The 17226-nt window shown below is 42.5% G+C and overlaps 1 protein-coding gene across 1 annotated transcript in view; it reads right to left on the bottom strand.

Moving 5' to 3' along the window:
• The window catches only part of CCNY (cyclin Y), a 187729-nt gene that overhangs the window by 38906 nt on the left and 131597 nt on the right, over nucleotides 1-17226 (bottom strand). The window contains exons 3-4 of the mRNA XM_019741707.3: nucleotides 13078-13112; nucleotides 1627-1727 (exon numbers count right to left, since the gene is read on the bottom strand). Of these exons, the coding sequence (XP_019597266.1) occupies nucleotides 1627-1727; nucleotides 13078-13112 (136 nt within the window). The remainder of the gene's footprint in view (nucleotides 1-1626; nucleotides 1728-13077; nucleotides 13113-17226) is intronic.

Genomic DNA, 17226 nt, shown 5'->3' with positions numbered 1-17226 from the left:
GGGGTTAAAATCCAGACATCGGATCTGTAGGGTAAGACATCAAATATGAATGTGGTTTTAAGCTCCTAGGTGACACCTAGGTACACCCAGGGCTGGAACCACTGGTTTACATGGACACATAGTTGTAACTTAGGTGTTTGCACCTCCCGGACCTGACACTGAAATAATCACATTGTCACCCGGTTTTCCCACCCGGCTCCTAAGTGTCCATGTCACAACCAGTGGCAATTTTAAGCCATCCAAGGGTGAAGCATTGAGCAACTGAGTGAGATCCACCTGTAAATCCCAAGAGCTCCTGCAGGCCCTGAAGGGAGATGAGCTCCACGCAGCCTCGCTCCCCGTGAAGAGGATCCCAGGATTCAGGGGAGTCAGCAGCTTTCACTCTGAGCTCTCGAGCTTGAGCAGATGCTAACAGCCACACGCTGCACAGATCCTTAGGGCTTTCCACTCCTCTCCACAACTACTAGTGATTTCCTCTAGAAAGTGCTGCACTTCCCTGGCAGGAAACCTTGCCCAAGGGCAGGAAGAGGCTGAGCCAAAGCCACGGTTGGGGAGCTATGATATATACACCTCTTCCCCGCTGTCGTGTGGGTTTATGCCCATTGGTCATTCACCACGCCCTTGAACACCAAGGTACTGAGGGAAGAAGCCCCACTTCCATTTCGATCCTAGACACATGCAACCCGCACAAGAGAAAAGGCAGCCTCCCTTCAAGTGGTCCCACTTCCCCCTTCCCTGTGGAGACAACCTGGACAGTCTTCACTGCCCAAGGCTGTGACTGGTTGTCACGTGTGGTCACATTCAGAACAGGGTTTATAAGTCTAAAAACCTGGACCACTGAAACTGAAGAGTACTTTCTATTTAGAAATGTAAATGTTTATTTCAAACACTAACACGAACTGTTGTTAAATGTGTACTTTCTTAAACGAGCATAAAGATAAAATACCCCAGATTTTTCCCAGTTGAGCTGAAGTCCAGACCGTTGCACATCGGGTTGTCTGCGATCTCGTTATCGCAGTGCTAGCGGGAGCATTGCAGGAGACACCAGTGTCCCCTCCTGTTGCCCACTTTAAAATGAGGACACTGAAGCCGAAAAAGGAAGGATTTGATCCCAAGACTCCCCTTCCTCCCTAAAACCCCATTTGAAAATAAGATCCCAGAGAGAAGGGTCTCACCCAAACCCTCCCTGTTGGTGAAAGAGCAGAAGTCAGAACCCAGATTTCTCACTCTGGGCGAGGACACTTGCACTGCGTCAGGCCTGCAGCCTGCCGCAGCTCTGAGACTTAAAACTGGGACCCTGTTTTATTTTAAAGGTACAATGTTAGCCGTTATGCCAGGATGGCTTTAATAAAAAGTGGGAAGGTAGAAATTACACACAAAAATAAAAAAATATGCTCTAATCTACATTTAAAATAATTTTAAATTTTGGTTTTTCTAGGTAATTGGTAATATGAACAAATATTTTCAACATCCCTAACTACCAAAATCACTTTTTAAAAACATTTTTCATAGTCAATGGCCTCCCCTTGCCCAGTGTTACCCTTCCCAGGCCACACAACCAACCAGCTGGACGTCAGGTTCAGGAATAGAAAAGGCATTTGGTTAAGCAAAAATCTGTATACCCACCATTTAATTGTATACTTGAGGTTTGGTTGACTGACTGTGCTATCATCTAGGAAAATAGTGGAGCACGAGCTGTATTTCCTTGCTATTTGTCCTGGAGGATGCTAGAAAACAATGGTGACAAAACAATGACAATTAAACAGGGCTCAAAATTCTTCCAAAGAACATCATCCCCTTAAACTTGAGACCAGAACACAGAGGAAAAATGTCTTAGCAAGAAATACGAACACTACCAGCAAAAATTGTACAAATACACTTTTTCCATATATCGAAATTCCTTGTTCTTCCATAAATAAAAGTCGCCGCCACCATTCCCAGTCCCAAACCTCCTTCATTAGGAAAACAGTGCACTCTTACAATCAAGCATCAGAGAGTATGTTGCAGAGTCCATAAAAGTCACCTGCCCTGGGGCCTGTGTGAAACAAGAAGTACACCGCTCATTATGCCAATGAAAGCCGCTAATTAAGGTAGTGTTCTGGTTTTTACGTACCAAGATCAAGACAAAAGTCTCTGTTCTTGGGGTACGGAGTATTTGGGGGGAATGGAAAATGCAGCCAATGTTAATTTAGAATCTCCTGGTTAATATGCTTGAATTTCAAGAGGTGAGCTTAGGAAGAAAAGAAAAAAGTATTCCTCTGTTAGGGCAAAACACTTTTTTAAAGAGAAGGTTATCTGATACTTTTGAAAATACTACCAATGGCTGACCTTCAGGAATTGTGCAGTCTTATGACTGGTTCTTATAAAACTGGACAAATTTTCAGTTCTCTGAAGAACTTGAGAATTGAGAACTTCTTCTCAAAGGTACTGGTAAAGAAAATAGAATTTATACACTGGTGACCGCTAACATAGATTTTTGGCAACTATGTGGGCAATATAATTAGTAAACATCAATATGGATAATTCTTGCTCAAAAGCAAATTAGAAAAAAAAAATCAAATCATCCAAATGAGTTTCCACTTGGCTGGTGCTATGTTAACAGTCTAGGGGTCATTTTCAACAACCAAAAAAAATTTCTTAGGGATAATAAAATTGCTAACCTGCCTACCTCCAATAAACCCTCAGTATCTATAATTTATACATGTAAAGAAAGCCTTAAAGCTAATCAGAGACCAAATGCCCTGTTCGATACTTTAATATTTCCTTCTTATTTAATAAGGTTTCTCCTCTGTAATAAAATTATGGAAATATGCAACAGCCTGAGAAATTAAAAAAAAAAATGCTATGAACAGAAAAATCTCCCCTCAAAACTAAATAATAAACGACAATAGTCACTGTTTAAAGTATACATATCCAATTCCTTAAATCACGGCTAGGGGGCACTGCATTACTGAAATATTAATATCCTCTGAACACTGTTTTATATAAGTACATGTAGGTTAGAAGGACAAAACCAAAACCAGGAAATTCAAAAGCTAAGGCTCATTCATGGGTTTCCCTTCCTAAGCGTACACTGTTCTGTGCCTACGAAAGGAAAGCCATGAAGAAAGCTTGTCAAGTTCAAGTTACAACTTGCATGTCAATTTTAACATGGCATTTTCACATCTATCAAACTAATCACAACATTCTCATTAAGACAATCCTAAGGCATTACAAACAATTCTTTCTCTTTTTAAGCTCTTGTAGCAATCACATTTAAGTCACAGAAGACACACTGAAAACACAGAATCTAATAATAGCTATTAATATGGGTGGCAAGTTTTAAAAATCCTTATGAAATTTTTCCCACCCATGCAAAATCTACTACAAACGAAACCTCAAGATGTTTAACACAAAAACTCAGTAATTAATTGATGCGTTAATGAATTTTTAGATACAGGATAACTTTGGGAATAATCCCAGCAATGAGACAGAAGGACAATAATAATTTGGTTCTATTTCTTGTAGGGTTCCAACTATTTCCCCTGAGACAAATTTCAAGATTAAAATATGATGGGCGTCAAGGAGAGGAATGATGTACTCAGGTGAGCACACGCCACATCCCTTTACAATCTAAGAAACTACCTTCCTGAGCTAACAGGCAGGAATACCCCTCAGCACACACAGTCCCTGTGGGTCAGACGGTCAACTCAAAATCAGCACCATGGAGAGGCCAGCCCTGGCCCGGGATTGCCCAGCTGTCAGCCTGAGCCTCCCAGCACCAGGGGCTGGTGAGCCAAAGCCCTCCGTTGCCCAGGGGATGCCAACTCAGCTTTCAAACTATTTAACCAATTTCTAAACCGAATAAAAATCCTAAGCATTAAGTTATGAAGATTTTTGGTTTAGGGTATGTCATTATTCTAAATACCATTTGGGCATTAAGTCCTTTGTTGAATGTCAGGACTACAAGATTCATAGAATGTAAACTTCTCTTGATCTGAAATCCACATCACTAAAAATACAGTGTTCTGGGTAGTTCACATGTATTCATTCACAACTCACAAACACCCAACAAGGCAAGTAGAATTCCCTTTTAACAGACAAGTCAAAGGAGCTCAGAGAAGTAAGTAACGTTCCAAAGGTCAAATCTAAGACACCAGAACTCAAATCAAAGCCACATTTGTCTGACACCAAAGCCACGCCTTTCTAACTACAGTTCGTCACTTGCGCCATGTTCTCCCTGACTTGTTCATACAAGACCCTGCAAGGCCTTTTCCTTCTCTGAGACCCCTCATCCTCAGAACCCAGCCAACGGCCCTTGCTCAGAGCTCCTTCCTGCCACCAGACTCTCTGGGCTGAGTGCCCTCCCGTGTGCTCGTCTGCTCCTGTGTGTGCCCTCCACGGCTCTAACCAATCCCCATTGTCACTTTCAGCTCACTCCTCTCTGCTCTCTCCTGGGTCTAGATTCTTGGAGGTAGACTGGATCATTTTCTCGAATCAGCAAACGAGGAACAGCTCCATTCCAGGGACCAGACTGCCTCGTTGGCTCTCACCACAGCCACCACACAGGAAGCTGGCCTCCATGTCCTCTGTGAGCTGGTCATGACAGGGCAGCCACAGCAGAAAGGAGGGGACCGTGCATCAACAAGCTGGCAAACAGGAGCTCGTGGCAAGGGCCCACACCCCTGGGCAGTGCACACACGCTCAGGGCAGTGCAGTGGGGCAGTGGCAGGCTCTCTTGTGGCCCTGCTGGGAATTAGCTAATGTGGACGAGATATTCCAATACCAGACGGGCAAGAACACAGTTGGAGTCAGAAAGCCTGTAGCTCAGGATGCAGCTCTGCCACTGATTAGCTGTGGGAACTCGGGGAAGTTACTTAAGTAGGATGATCACACATCCTGGCTTGCTGGGGACAGTCCTCGTTTGCCCCCATTGTCCTGGAGTAACCAATCATAGCACCCAGTTTCACACTCAATAGTGTCCTGATTTGGACAATAAATTATTAGGTCACCTTGTGCTTTAACTCCCCAAGATCCAGTATGTTCGCCTGTAAAGTACAGAGAGCAGAGCAGAGCCCACCCCTCCGTGTGGTGCTGTAAGGGCAACATTGGGGTGCTGAGCACAGAGACGGTTCAACAAGTACTAACTAAGTCACTGCCACACTCAGTCCCTGCACTTTAACTTCCCATTTTCAACAGCTGGGCACAATTGTCCTACCACCTCTTAGGGATTGTTAGGATCAAATAAAAATAAACCATCAAAACATATGAGGGAATATCAGGTTGGTGCAAAAGTAATTGCGGTTAAAAAGGTTAGAAAATTTGCAAAAACGGCAATTACTTTTGCACCAGCCTAATACTAGAGGAAAAGAAGTTGTACATGTTTGCTAAAAATTACGTAAATGAAATCTCCAAAACTGAATGCTGCAAAAGAAATTTTTTTAATTGTAATTCTAAGGAGAGCAAACTATGACCCTGATGAGAAGGCAGGATTTGTGGGCACAGAGATTGAAATCTGCACCAGCATTCCTTTATTAAGAACTAACGGATGGCTTGATGTGTGCAGAACACGCAGGGACAGAGCACAGAAGTGGGTCCCCACTGCCACCACCTGCCACCACCTGCACATCACGGTGCACAGTCTCACAAAACTATGGGGCGGGGAGAGTACTTTCTTCATTTTTACCAATGAGGAAACAGATGAAGAAAGTATCTTTACCCCAGTTACACAGCTAATATGGAGTGGACACAGGGACATTCTGTGGGCTCCCCTGTGCACCACAGCACTTGCAGTTGGGAGAATGACACACACCACGGCGCCGGGGCTAGGAGAGAGGAAAGCTCCATCATTATCCTTCCGGCCCCTCACGGCCTCAGAGACACAGAGCTACAAAGGACAAAACAGACAAAAGAAAACCCCCGCATCTTTGACTGCGACATGGCAAATGAATATTCCATGGAAAGAAAAAGAGACGTAACAGCACTTAGTAGGATCAATTTCTTACAGCAGAGAGAGGAAAAAAAGTAGAAAAAATAAATAGCCATGGAATTAAGAGCAGAAATGGACAAAATCATTACTCTATGAAAGCAGAAAAACAGACCAACACTGGGTCTCAAGAACAAACACTAGGAAATGCCAATTTTGAGGTAAAATTTTGCTCTGTTGTGAGTCATGCATGCTGTCACTATAAAATAATTACGTTCATAGCTTACTTCAATCCCAGGTCAAATCTTTGCTTCATTATGACTCTGTGCACTGACACTACAGGGGGTGCCAAAAAAATGTAAACACATGACTTGTATTCCTTTTTTGTTATCGGTATATATTGAGCATTACAATTTTAATACAGTTTTTTTTTCCTTTCTTAAAATGTGTTTACATTTTTTTGGCCCCCTCTGTATAATGAGAAGCACTTTTTTCTCATTGTAGTTCCGGCTGTTGAGGCAAAATCCAGAACTACCATCCTTTAGGACAGGCATCATCTGAGGGAGAGGGGTTTCCTGATGGCCGCACAGGGGCCGAGCGGGGCCACCGCCGGGCCTCCCACTGGCGCAGGAGGCTTCTCCTGCACGGCAGCCGGCACAGGCTTTGTTGCTGCCTGAGTTCTTTCTGTAGCTATAAAAGACAGAGGTTCATTTCCAAAATTAAGATTTTTTACTATACTTCATTTCTTGAATGTCAGTGGTCAAATATATTCCGCGCTATAGTTTTGGGAGTAGGGTGGAGTGGGAAATGAGCTTATTCTACAATGCGGGGGGGTAAGGTAGAGCAGATGTGTATCCAAGTGTAGGTCTTAAAATGTTTAATTTACAGAAAGACTCAAAAATTGGTTAGACTTGGCCCAGAATGTAAGAAATTCAAGTTTCTTTCCTACTATTAGAGCTCTCTCTTCTACATAATTAGTAAACTGTCACAGAAATTCAAATGTCAAGTATTTGTACAATGCAAATGTTTAAGGGCCGACACATATCCCATCTCCACTGCTATTCATAACTATCCTGTGAGATGGGAGGCAAGTGGTATTGTCCTCTTTAAGGTGATATAATTAAAGCATTGTACCAAGTGACATAGTAAATTGGCATCAAAAGCAGAGAAGTATTAGAAGAATCCCAGTTCGGGCCACTTGACTCCTAATAAAGTGTTCTTGCTATACCACATTGTTCTTCACCAATACCCCTTCAGAGTTCCCTATGAATGCAGTTACACTGGTCAAAACTGGTGGGGCGGCCAGATGGCTCAGTTGGTTAGAGCGCGGTGCTCTTAACAACAAGGTTGCCGGTTCGATCCCCACATGGGCCACTGTAAGCTGCGCCCTCCACAACTAGACTGAAACAACTACTTAGCTTGGAGCTGATGGGTCCTGGAAAAACACACTTAAAATAAAGAAAGAAAAAAAACTTTACTGGTTCTAGAAGGTCGTTTCTTCTTTTGCGAAAAGTTTAAAATTTTAAAAAACTAAAGATGGTAAAGAAAAAGTAAGAGTTGTACTTTGAAGAAACAAGTATCGTACTCCTAATAAGTTCAAAAATTCAATTCACAGAACTTCAAACAAAATAGTAAAAGCCAAAGACCAGTTACTTTGGAAAACAGTTTGACAAGTCTTCAAAATGTTAAATATAGAGTAACCACAGGACCCAGCAATTCTACTCTTAGGTACATGCCCACGAGAAATGAAAACATATATCCATATAAAAACATGTATAACAATGCTCATCACAGCATTATTCATAATAGCCAAAAGGTAGAAACAACCCAAATGTCTATCAGCTGATGAACGAATAAACAAAATGTGCCTCACAGTACAATGGAATATTACTTGGCCACAAAAAGGAATGAAGTTCTAATACAGAGTGCCAAAAAAATGTATACACAATTTAAGAAAGGAAAACTGTATTAAAATTGTAATACTCAATATATACTGATAACAAAAAGTGAATACAAGTCACGTTTGTCTCCTGCAATTACAAGAGGTGCTCAAAGTGGTTACCATCTGTGGGGACAGAGCCAGGAGAGCAGTTTCCAGGCTCTTGCCCTCACGTGGAAAGGTGCTCACTCGGGTAGTAAATGGCCATCAGCTGTGATTGGATGGCCATCAGCTATGGCTCGTTGGCTGTCAGCTGTAACCAGTGAGCCACTGGCCACTAATATAACTGTCGTGGCTACGCCAGCAGCAAATGGGGGGCTAGCAAGAAGATGGTGGCTGAGCTAGCAAGCGCGAATTGCAGCTAGCAAGTGGAGTGGGGATTGCGGATTGCAGAGAAGCAGATGACAGGTTGCGGATCATGTGGCTCCTGCTGCCTGTGTCTCCAACCCAGCCACCAGTGAGACTATAGCGGTGTGATCCCGTATCTATGGCTCCGTGGGTGTTCCTTTTTGGCCTCCCCACATCCTGCATTCTTATGGGGGGAGCGGGACCAGAGACCCCGCCTGACACCCTGCATGACACCATCAGTGTCCAGATACTTCTGATTACGGTGAACTACTACTGCTTGAACATAGATAACATCTCTTAAAGTGTGTGTATATATACATTTTTTTGCACCCCCAGTATATACTACAACACAGATGAACCCTGAAAATGTTTGCTAAGTGAAAGAAGCCCATCATAAAAGGCCACATATTGTATGATAACATTAAATATAAAATGTCCAGAATAAACACATCCATAGAAACAGCAAGTACAGCAGGGGTTGCCAGGGGCTTGGGGGAGGTGGGGAATGGGAAGTGATTGTTAATGGGTAATGGGTTTCTTTTTGGGGTGATGACTATGTTCTAAAATTGACTGTGGTGATAGTTACATAACTCTGTGAATGGTTTTTAGTATTAAAAACCATTAAATTATATACTTTAAAACAGTAAATTTTATGGTCTGTAAATTGTATCTCAATAGTTTTTTAAAAATAAATTTTTCACAGAAGAAAAAAATAGTCAAAGACCAAAGAGGGGAAAAACATCCTATGGGATGGACTGAAATTGGGGTATCAGTAAGAATTCATGATTTCTAAAATGTCTATTTCCTAGATAGGAATAGGCCTACAAGCAATGACACCCCATATGGAGTCCAGATCTGGTTTCTAACACTGTTTGCCACTGAAAGGAACCAGGAGAAATGGCTGATTCCAGGGCTACCCAGGGAGATATAAGCTGATCCTGGAATATCTTGTGCCAAAAAGCAAGAACAATCAAAAAAAAAAAAAAAAAAAAAAAAAAAACAAACAAAAAACGAAAAGAACAGGGGCACCACGAGAACACAGAGCCAGTTTGCAAAGACTGCTACCAGCCAAATCTAGGACAATGTGAGCACCAAAATAATTAAGGACAGCAATGAACCATTGGAAAAACAGAAATCCACAAGTCCATATAAGGATGAACAGATGGAAGGATGATAGACGGGAAGAAAAGGCCCTCCCTTAGGACAGAATGACAACTGCCAAATGTGGAGTGGGTCGGGACTGGAAAACTATTTGCAATGAAAATATAATACAGAGATAGGTTCAAGCAAGAATGATCAACAGATGCTAAATCTGGGAGAAGGAATAAGGAGAGGATTATTTGCATGGTCTTCAAAGTGTCTGCTCATAGACTTGCTCGTTAGTCGTAAGGTGAAAACCAGTAAATACACACCGGAGAATCTGCACAGCACCTTGCCAGGTGATCAGAATCAACATCACTGACAAGGTCAGATGGATACTGTATCTCCGGATCTGACACACAGAGAAGGGCAAAGCATCACTCCATGAAGTGTTCTGGCCAGAAGTACTGACCTGAATCCTCAGACAAATCCAAAAGGAGAAGCGTTCTGTTAACAAAACACCTGACCCTGTATTCTCCAGTACCGTCAACATCATGAAAGACAGAGAAAAGCTGAGGGTGTCTCCAGATTCAAGGAGACCGAGGGGCACACCAACTAAACACATGTGATCCTAATTTGAAATCGGCACCAGAGAAAAACATGCTACACACACTATTATGGGGCTACTTAACACAACTGGAATATTAAAAAGAATAGTATCACTGTTGAATACTTAATTTTGATAACAATATTGTGTTTACACAGAGAATCTCCTTGTCTTACGAAATACACATTGGAGTATTCAGAGGTAAAGGGCAGGATGTAAGGAACCTACCCCCAAACGATTCAGAAAAAATAATATAGGAATATGATCAGAGCATGAGTGAAACGTGATAAAACACTGGTTTAAAGCTGGTGAATCTGGATGAAGGGTATATGGGAAGTTTCTTCTATATTATTATCACAGCTGTTCTATACGTTTGAAATTTTTCAAAATAAAAGTTAATAGACAGATGATAGGCAAACAGACAGACAGACAGATAAGTAGACAGAGTAAAAGAACAAACTAACACAGATGCTGGTGTGGAAGCCTCTGCTTAAAGAATAAGGGAAGGAGAACTTGCTTTTGAAAGGACTTTGCTGACAAAGTACTTGCTCCTTCCTCGATTTCGTGTTTTTCCTTTCCTCTCTCTGTTCCAGAAGTCCCTGAGCAAGGTGATGGGGTTGAAAACTGAGGAGTTAAGAGAGCAATGAAGCCAACAAATAAACTAGTGCAGTGAGGAGGGTGAGGGAGGCATCGTGCAGGGCCTGGAATATCTACTTCTGCTCACATGAGGAACAGCTGGGCCCCCTCAGCCCTCAGCAAAGAACAACAAAGGAACCGAGAATCACAGATGAGGTCAAATCAGAATCGCTCCCTCCGCCGGTGACAGCGTCTCAGCAATGTGAAAACCGGGCGGCGTGGGCAAACATCTGTGCAGCCTTCCAATACGTGGTGATGGAAGGAGAACTGACTCTGGGTGGTGAGCACACAATGGGCTATGTACATGATGTATCACAGAATAATACACCTGAAACCTACGTAACTTTACTACCAATTGTCACCCCAATAAACTTTAATTAAAAAATAAGAATAAAATAAATCTGTGCTGGCTGATGCAGAGAGGAGATGCACGCCACGTACAAAAGACCAGGGCTTCCGTACACAGCAGCTCCCACTGAGAACTGTCCTACCTGTCGGCGGTCCTATATTCGCATGGACTACTACCCTTACGTTGCATTGCACTTTATTTGTACCTCATAACAAAAGTGACAGAAGGACGGGGGTTGAGAGCAGGAAAGTGTAAGAAAAGGGAAAGTCTTCTATGTACACAGCCAGACACTCGAGGGACTGCCAACCGACACAGACTTATCTGTATCAACATGTTGGTGTGGAGCGTTAGCATTTCTAGACAGTCTGGAAAAAAGAAATACGTTAAGATGAGAGAATATAATAACACATCTCCCCCATGTCATCATCCTTTGTGTGAAATCAAATGAGTAGTGTGAGAACCAGACTATCCAAGGTTCCGTAGTGAGGTGTGAAAATTCCGTACTCTGTATTACTGTTTTAACTTTCCTGTACATGTGAATTATTTAAAAAAAAAAAAAAAATTGGATTCCTTAAGCTTACTGGATTTTTATAATCTTACTGAGATTAAAATCTTACTTCTTTCATACAAGCACATAGTATTGGGGCTACATAGCAGTTGCTCAATAGATTTGTGTTCTATTAAAGGTAAATCTCCCAAAAAGGGAAAAGCAAGGTTTAGAATTTTTAAAATTTCAGTTGCTGGATCAACCTCACTACATTCCTTGACTTCTCTAGCTGAACAAGTAAAGAGTATAACTAGAAAAGACAGCATTTTACAAGGAGCCGGCTCCTATCCTATCCCATTCAAACCTAGAAGGCTTGAAATCCATTCAGAAATCCATTCAGATGACAGGACTGAAGACGAGTGTTTTCCCTCTGAGGCAGGATTCCCAAACGCAGTAGAACAGAATACACTCTACCCCGGGAACTATGGTCTTAATAATTATGAGAAAACTATATCCATATTCTATGAACTATATCCAGAAAGACTTTCATCAGTTTTGATATTGAACTTGGAAAATTAAATAGAACTTATCTGTATTCTAACGGGCAATCACAATAACATCAACATATTTATATAGTGCTGCAATTAGTTTGCATGGGCCCAGCTTATGAATTTCTTTACAACATTATTTTGTCCACATTTTCAAAGGGCAATGGAGACAATATTATGGCTTTAAGTCTCCCTAACACACAGCTTCAGTGCCAAGTACTTCAAGATCTACAAATACTTAAACGCAGACAGTCTAGAAATCCTGAGAAAAACCCTTGTAAGGTCAAATACTCACTGTTGTTTTCAATATGAGAATTTACAGCATACTTATTTTGGTAATTTACCTACTTCATCATTCCATACCTCATGGAGATAGTTTTTTTCCCCTAAAGAAAGGGGCATATAATTAGAGGGAGAGGAAGGGGTGGCTATAACTTGCCTGGACTCCAGACTCTACACTTGCAGGGCTTCACACTACACAGGGGTGCAAGTTGGGGCATGGGGTGTAGGCAGGGCCGGGGTGGGGGGGGTGCAGTGGAGATGGAACCAGCTGCACATGCTGCTCAAGGAAGAAGGATAAGTTATCTCAATGGGAGCCTTTCTGCCTGGCAAGCAAGGGAAGGCAATACTGCTCAGAATGGCCAAAAGACTAAAGCTAAATTCTTTCAATCCCTTTAAAAGTGCTGCCAATTTAATCCTTTATTTGAGCACCAAAAGAACATGCAGACTCTACGGACCTATAAAGAAAAATTAGGGAAAGGAAAGTGTACGGAGGCAGAGAGCCTCATGCAAAACAGTTATGTTTATTCAAATGCGACGGATTTACAGAGAGAAAAAGAGTAATTTGGGGTGGGGGTAGAAGAAGGAAAGGATTAGCACTTTCAAAGAAGTGCCTGTCATTTGCCTGTGTAGTGTTTGCTGTGGTATGTTCACACACATTTTCCCATGAACAACAGCAGTCTGAGACTTCCAGAAAAACATTTGGGCCAGGGGATAAATACCAGCCATTCTTGTCCAATTACAAACCAAACCGAGCATAAGGACACTGCAACATTCTTCACATTCTTCCAAGTATAGACAAAATACATGAACCATTTTCGCCCATTCCAGACACAGTTATTTAAGCTCTCTTCACAGTACAGTCATTATGAAGAACTCAGGGAGACAGCTTCACTTACATGGTTAATGAAGAGACTCTTGCGTTTTTCTCTCACTGTGAAAACAAAAGATGCAACAGAAAGGTTACATGCCTGCATGGCAATCCCTTACAGGGGGCAAGACCTCTGTGTCATGCTCCCATCCGTCCACCAACCAATGTGCCCCGCTGCTCCATTACCAAATACAAGAATACATGACCTGCGCAATGCAGATCTGAACCTGGTTAACAGAGTGTATTATACCCACTTAAACCATGGCACACTAACCAAGTAAATGTAACTATAATTAACGAGGCGTAACAGCTTTCCAATAACTAAATATTAATTAGTAAATCTCGTAAAACTTGTATGCATTCATGAATTTAAGATAATTAGCAAATAACAGGACTACTGATTTCTAACCCAAGCAAACCCATAAAGGTCCACACTATTGGGTGAAACATAAACAACAATAATACCCATCACAGCATTAAAGTACAGGACAAAATAAGTCAGAAATGCTATTAGCATGGAGTCCAATTCCCCTCTGTGCTGAGTGCTGGGGAATAGTCGGGCTTCGGTCTAGAAGGCGTCTTGGAGCCTCCTGCAGCGCCCTCTCCCTCAGGGAGGCTGATAAACCCCAACACCAAACACTGTCCTATCTGCGATGGATTCTCACACTGTTGGCTGCACTGAGTGGCTCCGCCTCCTCTGCCCCCCGCCCCCATCGCAGTGTTCCTTAGGATAGGGGCCCTCAGCCCACGAGATGTACAAGGGTGACAGGGAACACAGAAGAGCTGTTTCATAACCTAGCATCATTGGATTTTGCATTTTCGTTCCTAAACACTTACTTTTGAGGGTATATACTAAACAGTCAACACACTGAGTGGGTCATTGTAGAAGATGCGTATAAAGAATAGGTTTCCTTCAAGGACATGACATCCTGGGTCCTGAGAATCACTAATACTACCTCTGGGTGTCCTAAAACGCTAGGTACAAACCCAGTTTATCATTTGAGGAGCCCTCCCCCACCCCGACCCCTTAGTCCACACCCCAAATGCAGCTTTACTAGTTTCAAGCCCAGGGATCTGGGAACTGTTATCCTAGTTTACATTCTGTTCGGATTCCTTCGAAGTGCAATGCTCCCTGGAATGACTACTGTCCCTCTTTCTATCTCAAAGCTGCTATTCTCAAAGGGAACAAAAGCAACAACCAGCCTGAAGGCACTGCTGGGAGAAGGTGCCTGCACAAGGCCACAGATGGAGCCGTCTGTAGGCCGCTGACATGCACCGACCACATACGGCCTGCAGGACACCTGGCCACACCTGAGGCCGGACCAGCAAGCAGGGAGCTGACTGGAGCGCACAGACAACAGCGCGGACAGTATCTGCTGGGCAGTGTGGACGCTGCGTGATCACTTGTGACCCAACTCGAAATAAGCACCCATGTGTGGACCATAACGAAAGAAAAATGAGGGGCTGGCAGGAAGCACTGGGTTTTAACTTCCTGACACTATACACTCTGGGTGTTTGTGTGTGCGTGTGTATCAGTGCGGGTGTGTGTACACATATGTATTTTCCGTAAATTATTTCAATACTAAATTATTGTATATCTAGTCAAGGTTTGCTCTAACACACAGGAGTATGCTGACATTTCTATAATGATTTCCTACTGGCTAAAGGAATCTGAGAACACTGTCTGTACAGGCAGTAGACCTGACAGGGTTTCCAGCAAATTCCACAGGTAACACTTAGCCATTCCTAGGGCACCGAGCAACAGGTGTGAGCAGAGGCTTTGTGTCTCCCAATTATGGGAATCACCTCCAAGGTCACCTCAACACTCTACATCACCCACCTTCAGCAATGAAAGACATCTATGCCTTTAGAAATATAAGAGCTTGTTATATGGGTACTACTGAGAAGATGAGGAGTTATTTTAAAATATGAGGGTTGAAATATAGAATTGTCAATGTTTTGACTAAAAGTTTTAACAAGAAAGCTCTAAAACAAATGAAAACAACATCACAGTCCACAGACAAATAGGAATATTACAAAACTGGATGCTATTCTTGCACGTCTCCTCCAAGGATAAATCACAGGGAAGAATCAGGTCATTTCCACGAACCCCAACTTGTTCCAATTAGAACAGTAAAAAACAAAATCTCGCTACGACTATTATTACAAAACACGTAAGGACAAGGTATCCGAATCTATTACGAATAGCTCAGGCACTCAGTTTTCATACAAATGAACACCTGCCTGCACACACTTCCCTCAGAGCAACGGAACCTGCTGAGTCTGCTCTGAAATCTGAGTTCACAGGGCCTGAATCAGATACCACCGTCCTGTATTAGGTTGTAATGTAGCCCCAAGAGGGTCTCTGAAAAATCCAGCCAATGTTTATCTGAGAGGCTTTTCCACACATGTCCCTATGGCTGACTTCCTTCTGGAGTGTCTCCTAAGTCCCCAAACCAACTGCCTGTCCCCACAAACAGGAACAATTCCCAACATCCATGCTCATCCTAGATGACCCTGACCACCACTGGCCTAGATTCAGGTGGACACTCTTTCGTAGCTGAACGCTCTCCTGGGAATTTCGAGATGCTGGTTCCTGATGGCTAGAGCCTTCCCTGAAGGTATGGGGTTGGGTGGGGTGCATCTCCTGCTTTGCAGAAGAGTTAAACACAGCAGGTCTGATTGCCATATCTGAAAAGGCCTACTACTTGCAAGGGAGGCCCTTAGCTGGCATCTGGGAACACGGATTTTTGGGAGGGTTCCCACCATTCCCTAACTAATAAGAGTGGCTCACTGTGCCAAACAATATGGTGTACGCTGAGCATCTGCTTTCCTCCTGGGAGTCTGCAATTTGGTACATACCAGGCAGTGGCTGCCTACCTAGCCAGTCCTCAATACAAATCCTGGGCACTGGGTCTCTGAGGACCTTCCCTGGCTACCAACATGTCACAGGTCATTACTGAGGGAACCTGGTACGTCCTGTGTGACTCCACTTGGAGGATTGTTGGAAGCCTGCACCTGGCTTCCTCTGAACTCCACCCACGCACCTTTTCCTTGTACTGGCTCTGCTTTGTGTACTTTCTTTGTAGTAGGTCACAGCCATGAGTACCACTATATTACGAGTGCTATGATTCTCCAACTAAAGCACTGAAACTGGGGGTGGTCTTGAGGACCGTCAACATGGTTAGTATGCAGAGAAGAATGGGGGGCTGGGTAGGTAATTCCTTAGTTCCCAATGACTCTTAGTCTGTAGTTCCAGCGACTCATAAGGTTTCTGAGATACTCTCGTACCCTTACAATGAATTTTTCCTTTTCCCCTAGGCTGGCTGGAGCAGAATTAAGACACTACTATGGGGAGAAACATAATAAAATCAGTGGAATCTCTTACCCTGCTATCACCAAAACACGACAAATAAAATGACCCAATTCTAAATCTGTTTTTAAAATAAATTTGAAACCACTAAGGCCATTAATCAGCTCTGAAATTCAAATGGCTTTAGCCATTTCATGTAATGGTACAAGCAAAAAAAAAAAAAAAAAGGTACAAGCAATATCCCAACTGATATTTCCGATATTGGCTTTAATCGTTTTTAAACCTGAACATTTTTGGTTACTAATAGCATATATCAAAATCTCTGGAGTTCTCAACCTTCCTACATAATTGAAAGCACTAATAGTCCACTAATAGTTATATATGCTTTGTTGGAAAAACAGGCAATACATTGATATGGATAATAAATCTCACCTCCCCGGGAGAAGAATAATAGCTGTCTCCTTTAATCCCATGTATGATGGCTTGTTAAGAGGATTTTTAATTAGCTAATGCAATAGTCCATAATGACTTAATAGAAAATGCACTAGAGTCTTTAAAAATAAGCCATCTAAAATCAGCAAAAACACTGCCATTGGCATTAAAAGCGTTCTCCGGATAAAAAGGGGAGTGAGGAGTAAATGGGAGGGTTTGCAATGAGGGATTAAACAAATATCACTAAGGCTGCCTGGGACACTCCCACTCTTAAAAATACAACTTTCTGAAAAAACTTAATGCTTAAATATTGAGGATTTGTTAACAATCTAAATGCAATTTCAGCTAACCTCTGTTACAGACAGGCATTTAAAAAATTACCTTGGTTTCCCTTGTTCTATTTCTAAAATAGACTTCCCAATGGCAAGCATC

Source organism: Rhinolophus sinicus, chromosome 1 (assembly GCF_057876585.1).
Source record: "Rhinolophus sinicus isolate RSI-liver-muscle chromosome 1, RSI-T2T, whole genome shotgun sequence".
Lineage (NCBI taxonomy): Eukaryota > Metazoa > Chordata > Mammalia > Chiroptera > Rhinolophidae > Rhinolophus > Rhinolophus sinicus.
This window is presented reverse-complemented; position numbering and strand designations above follow the sequence as displayed.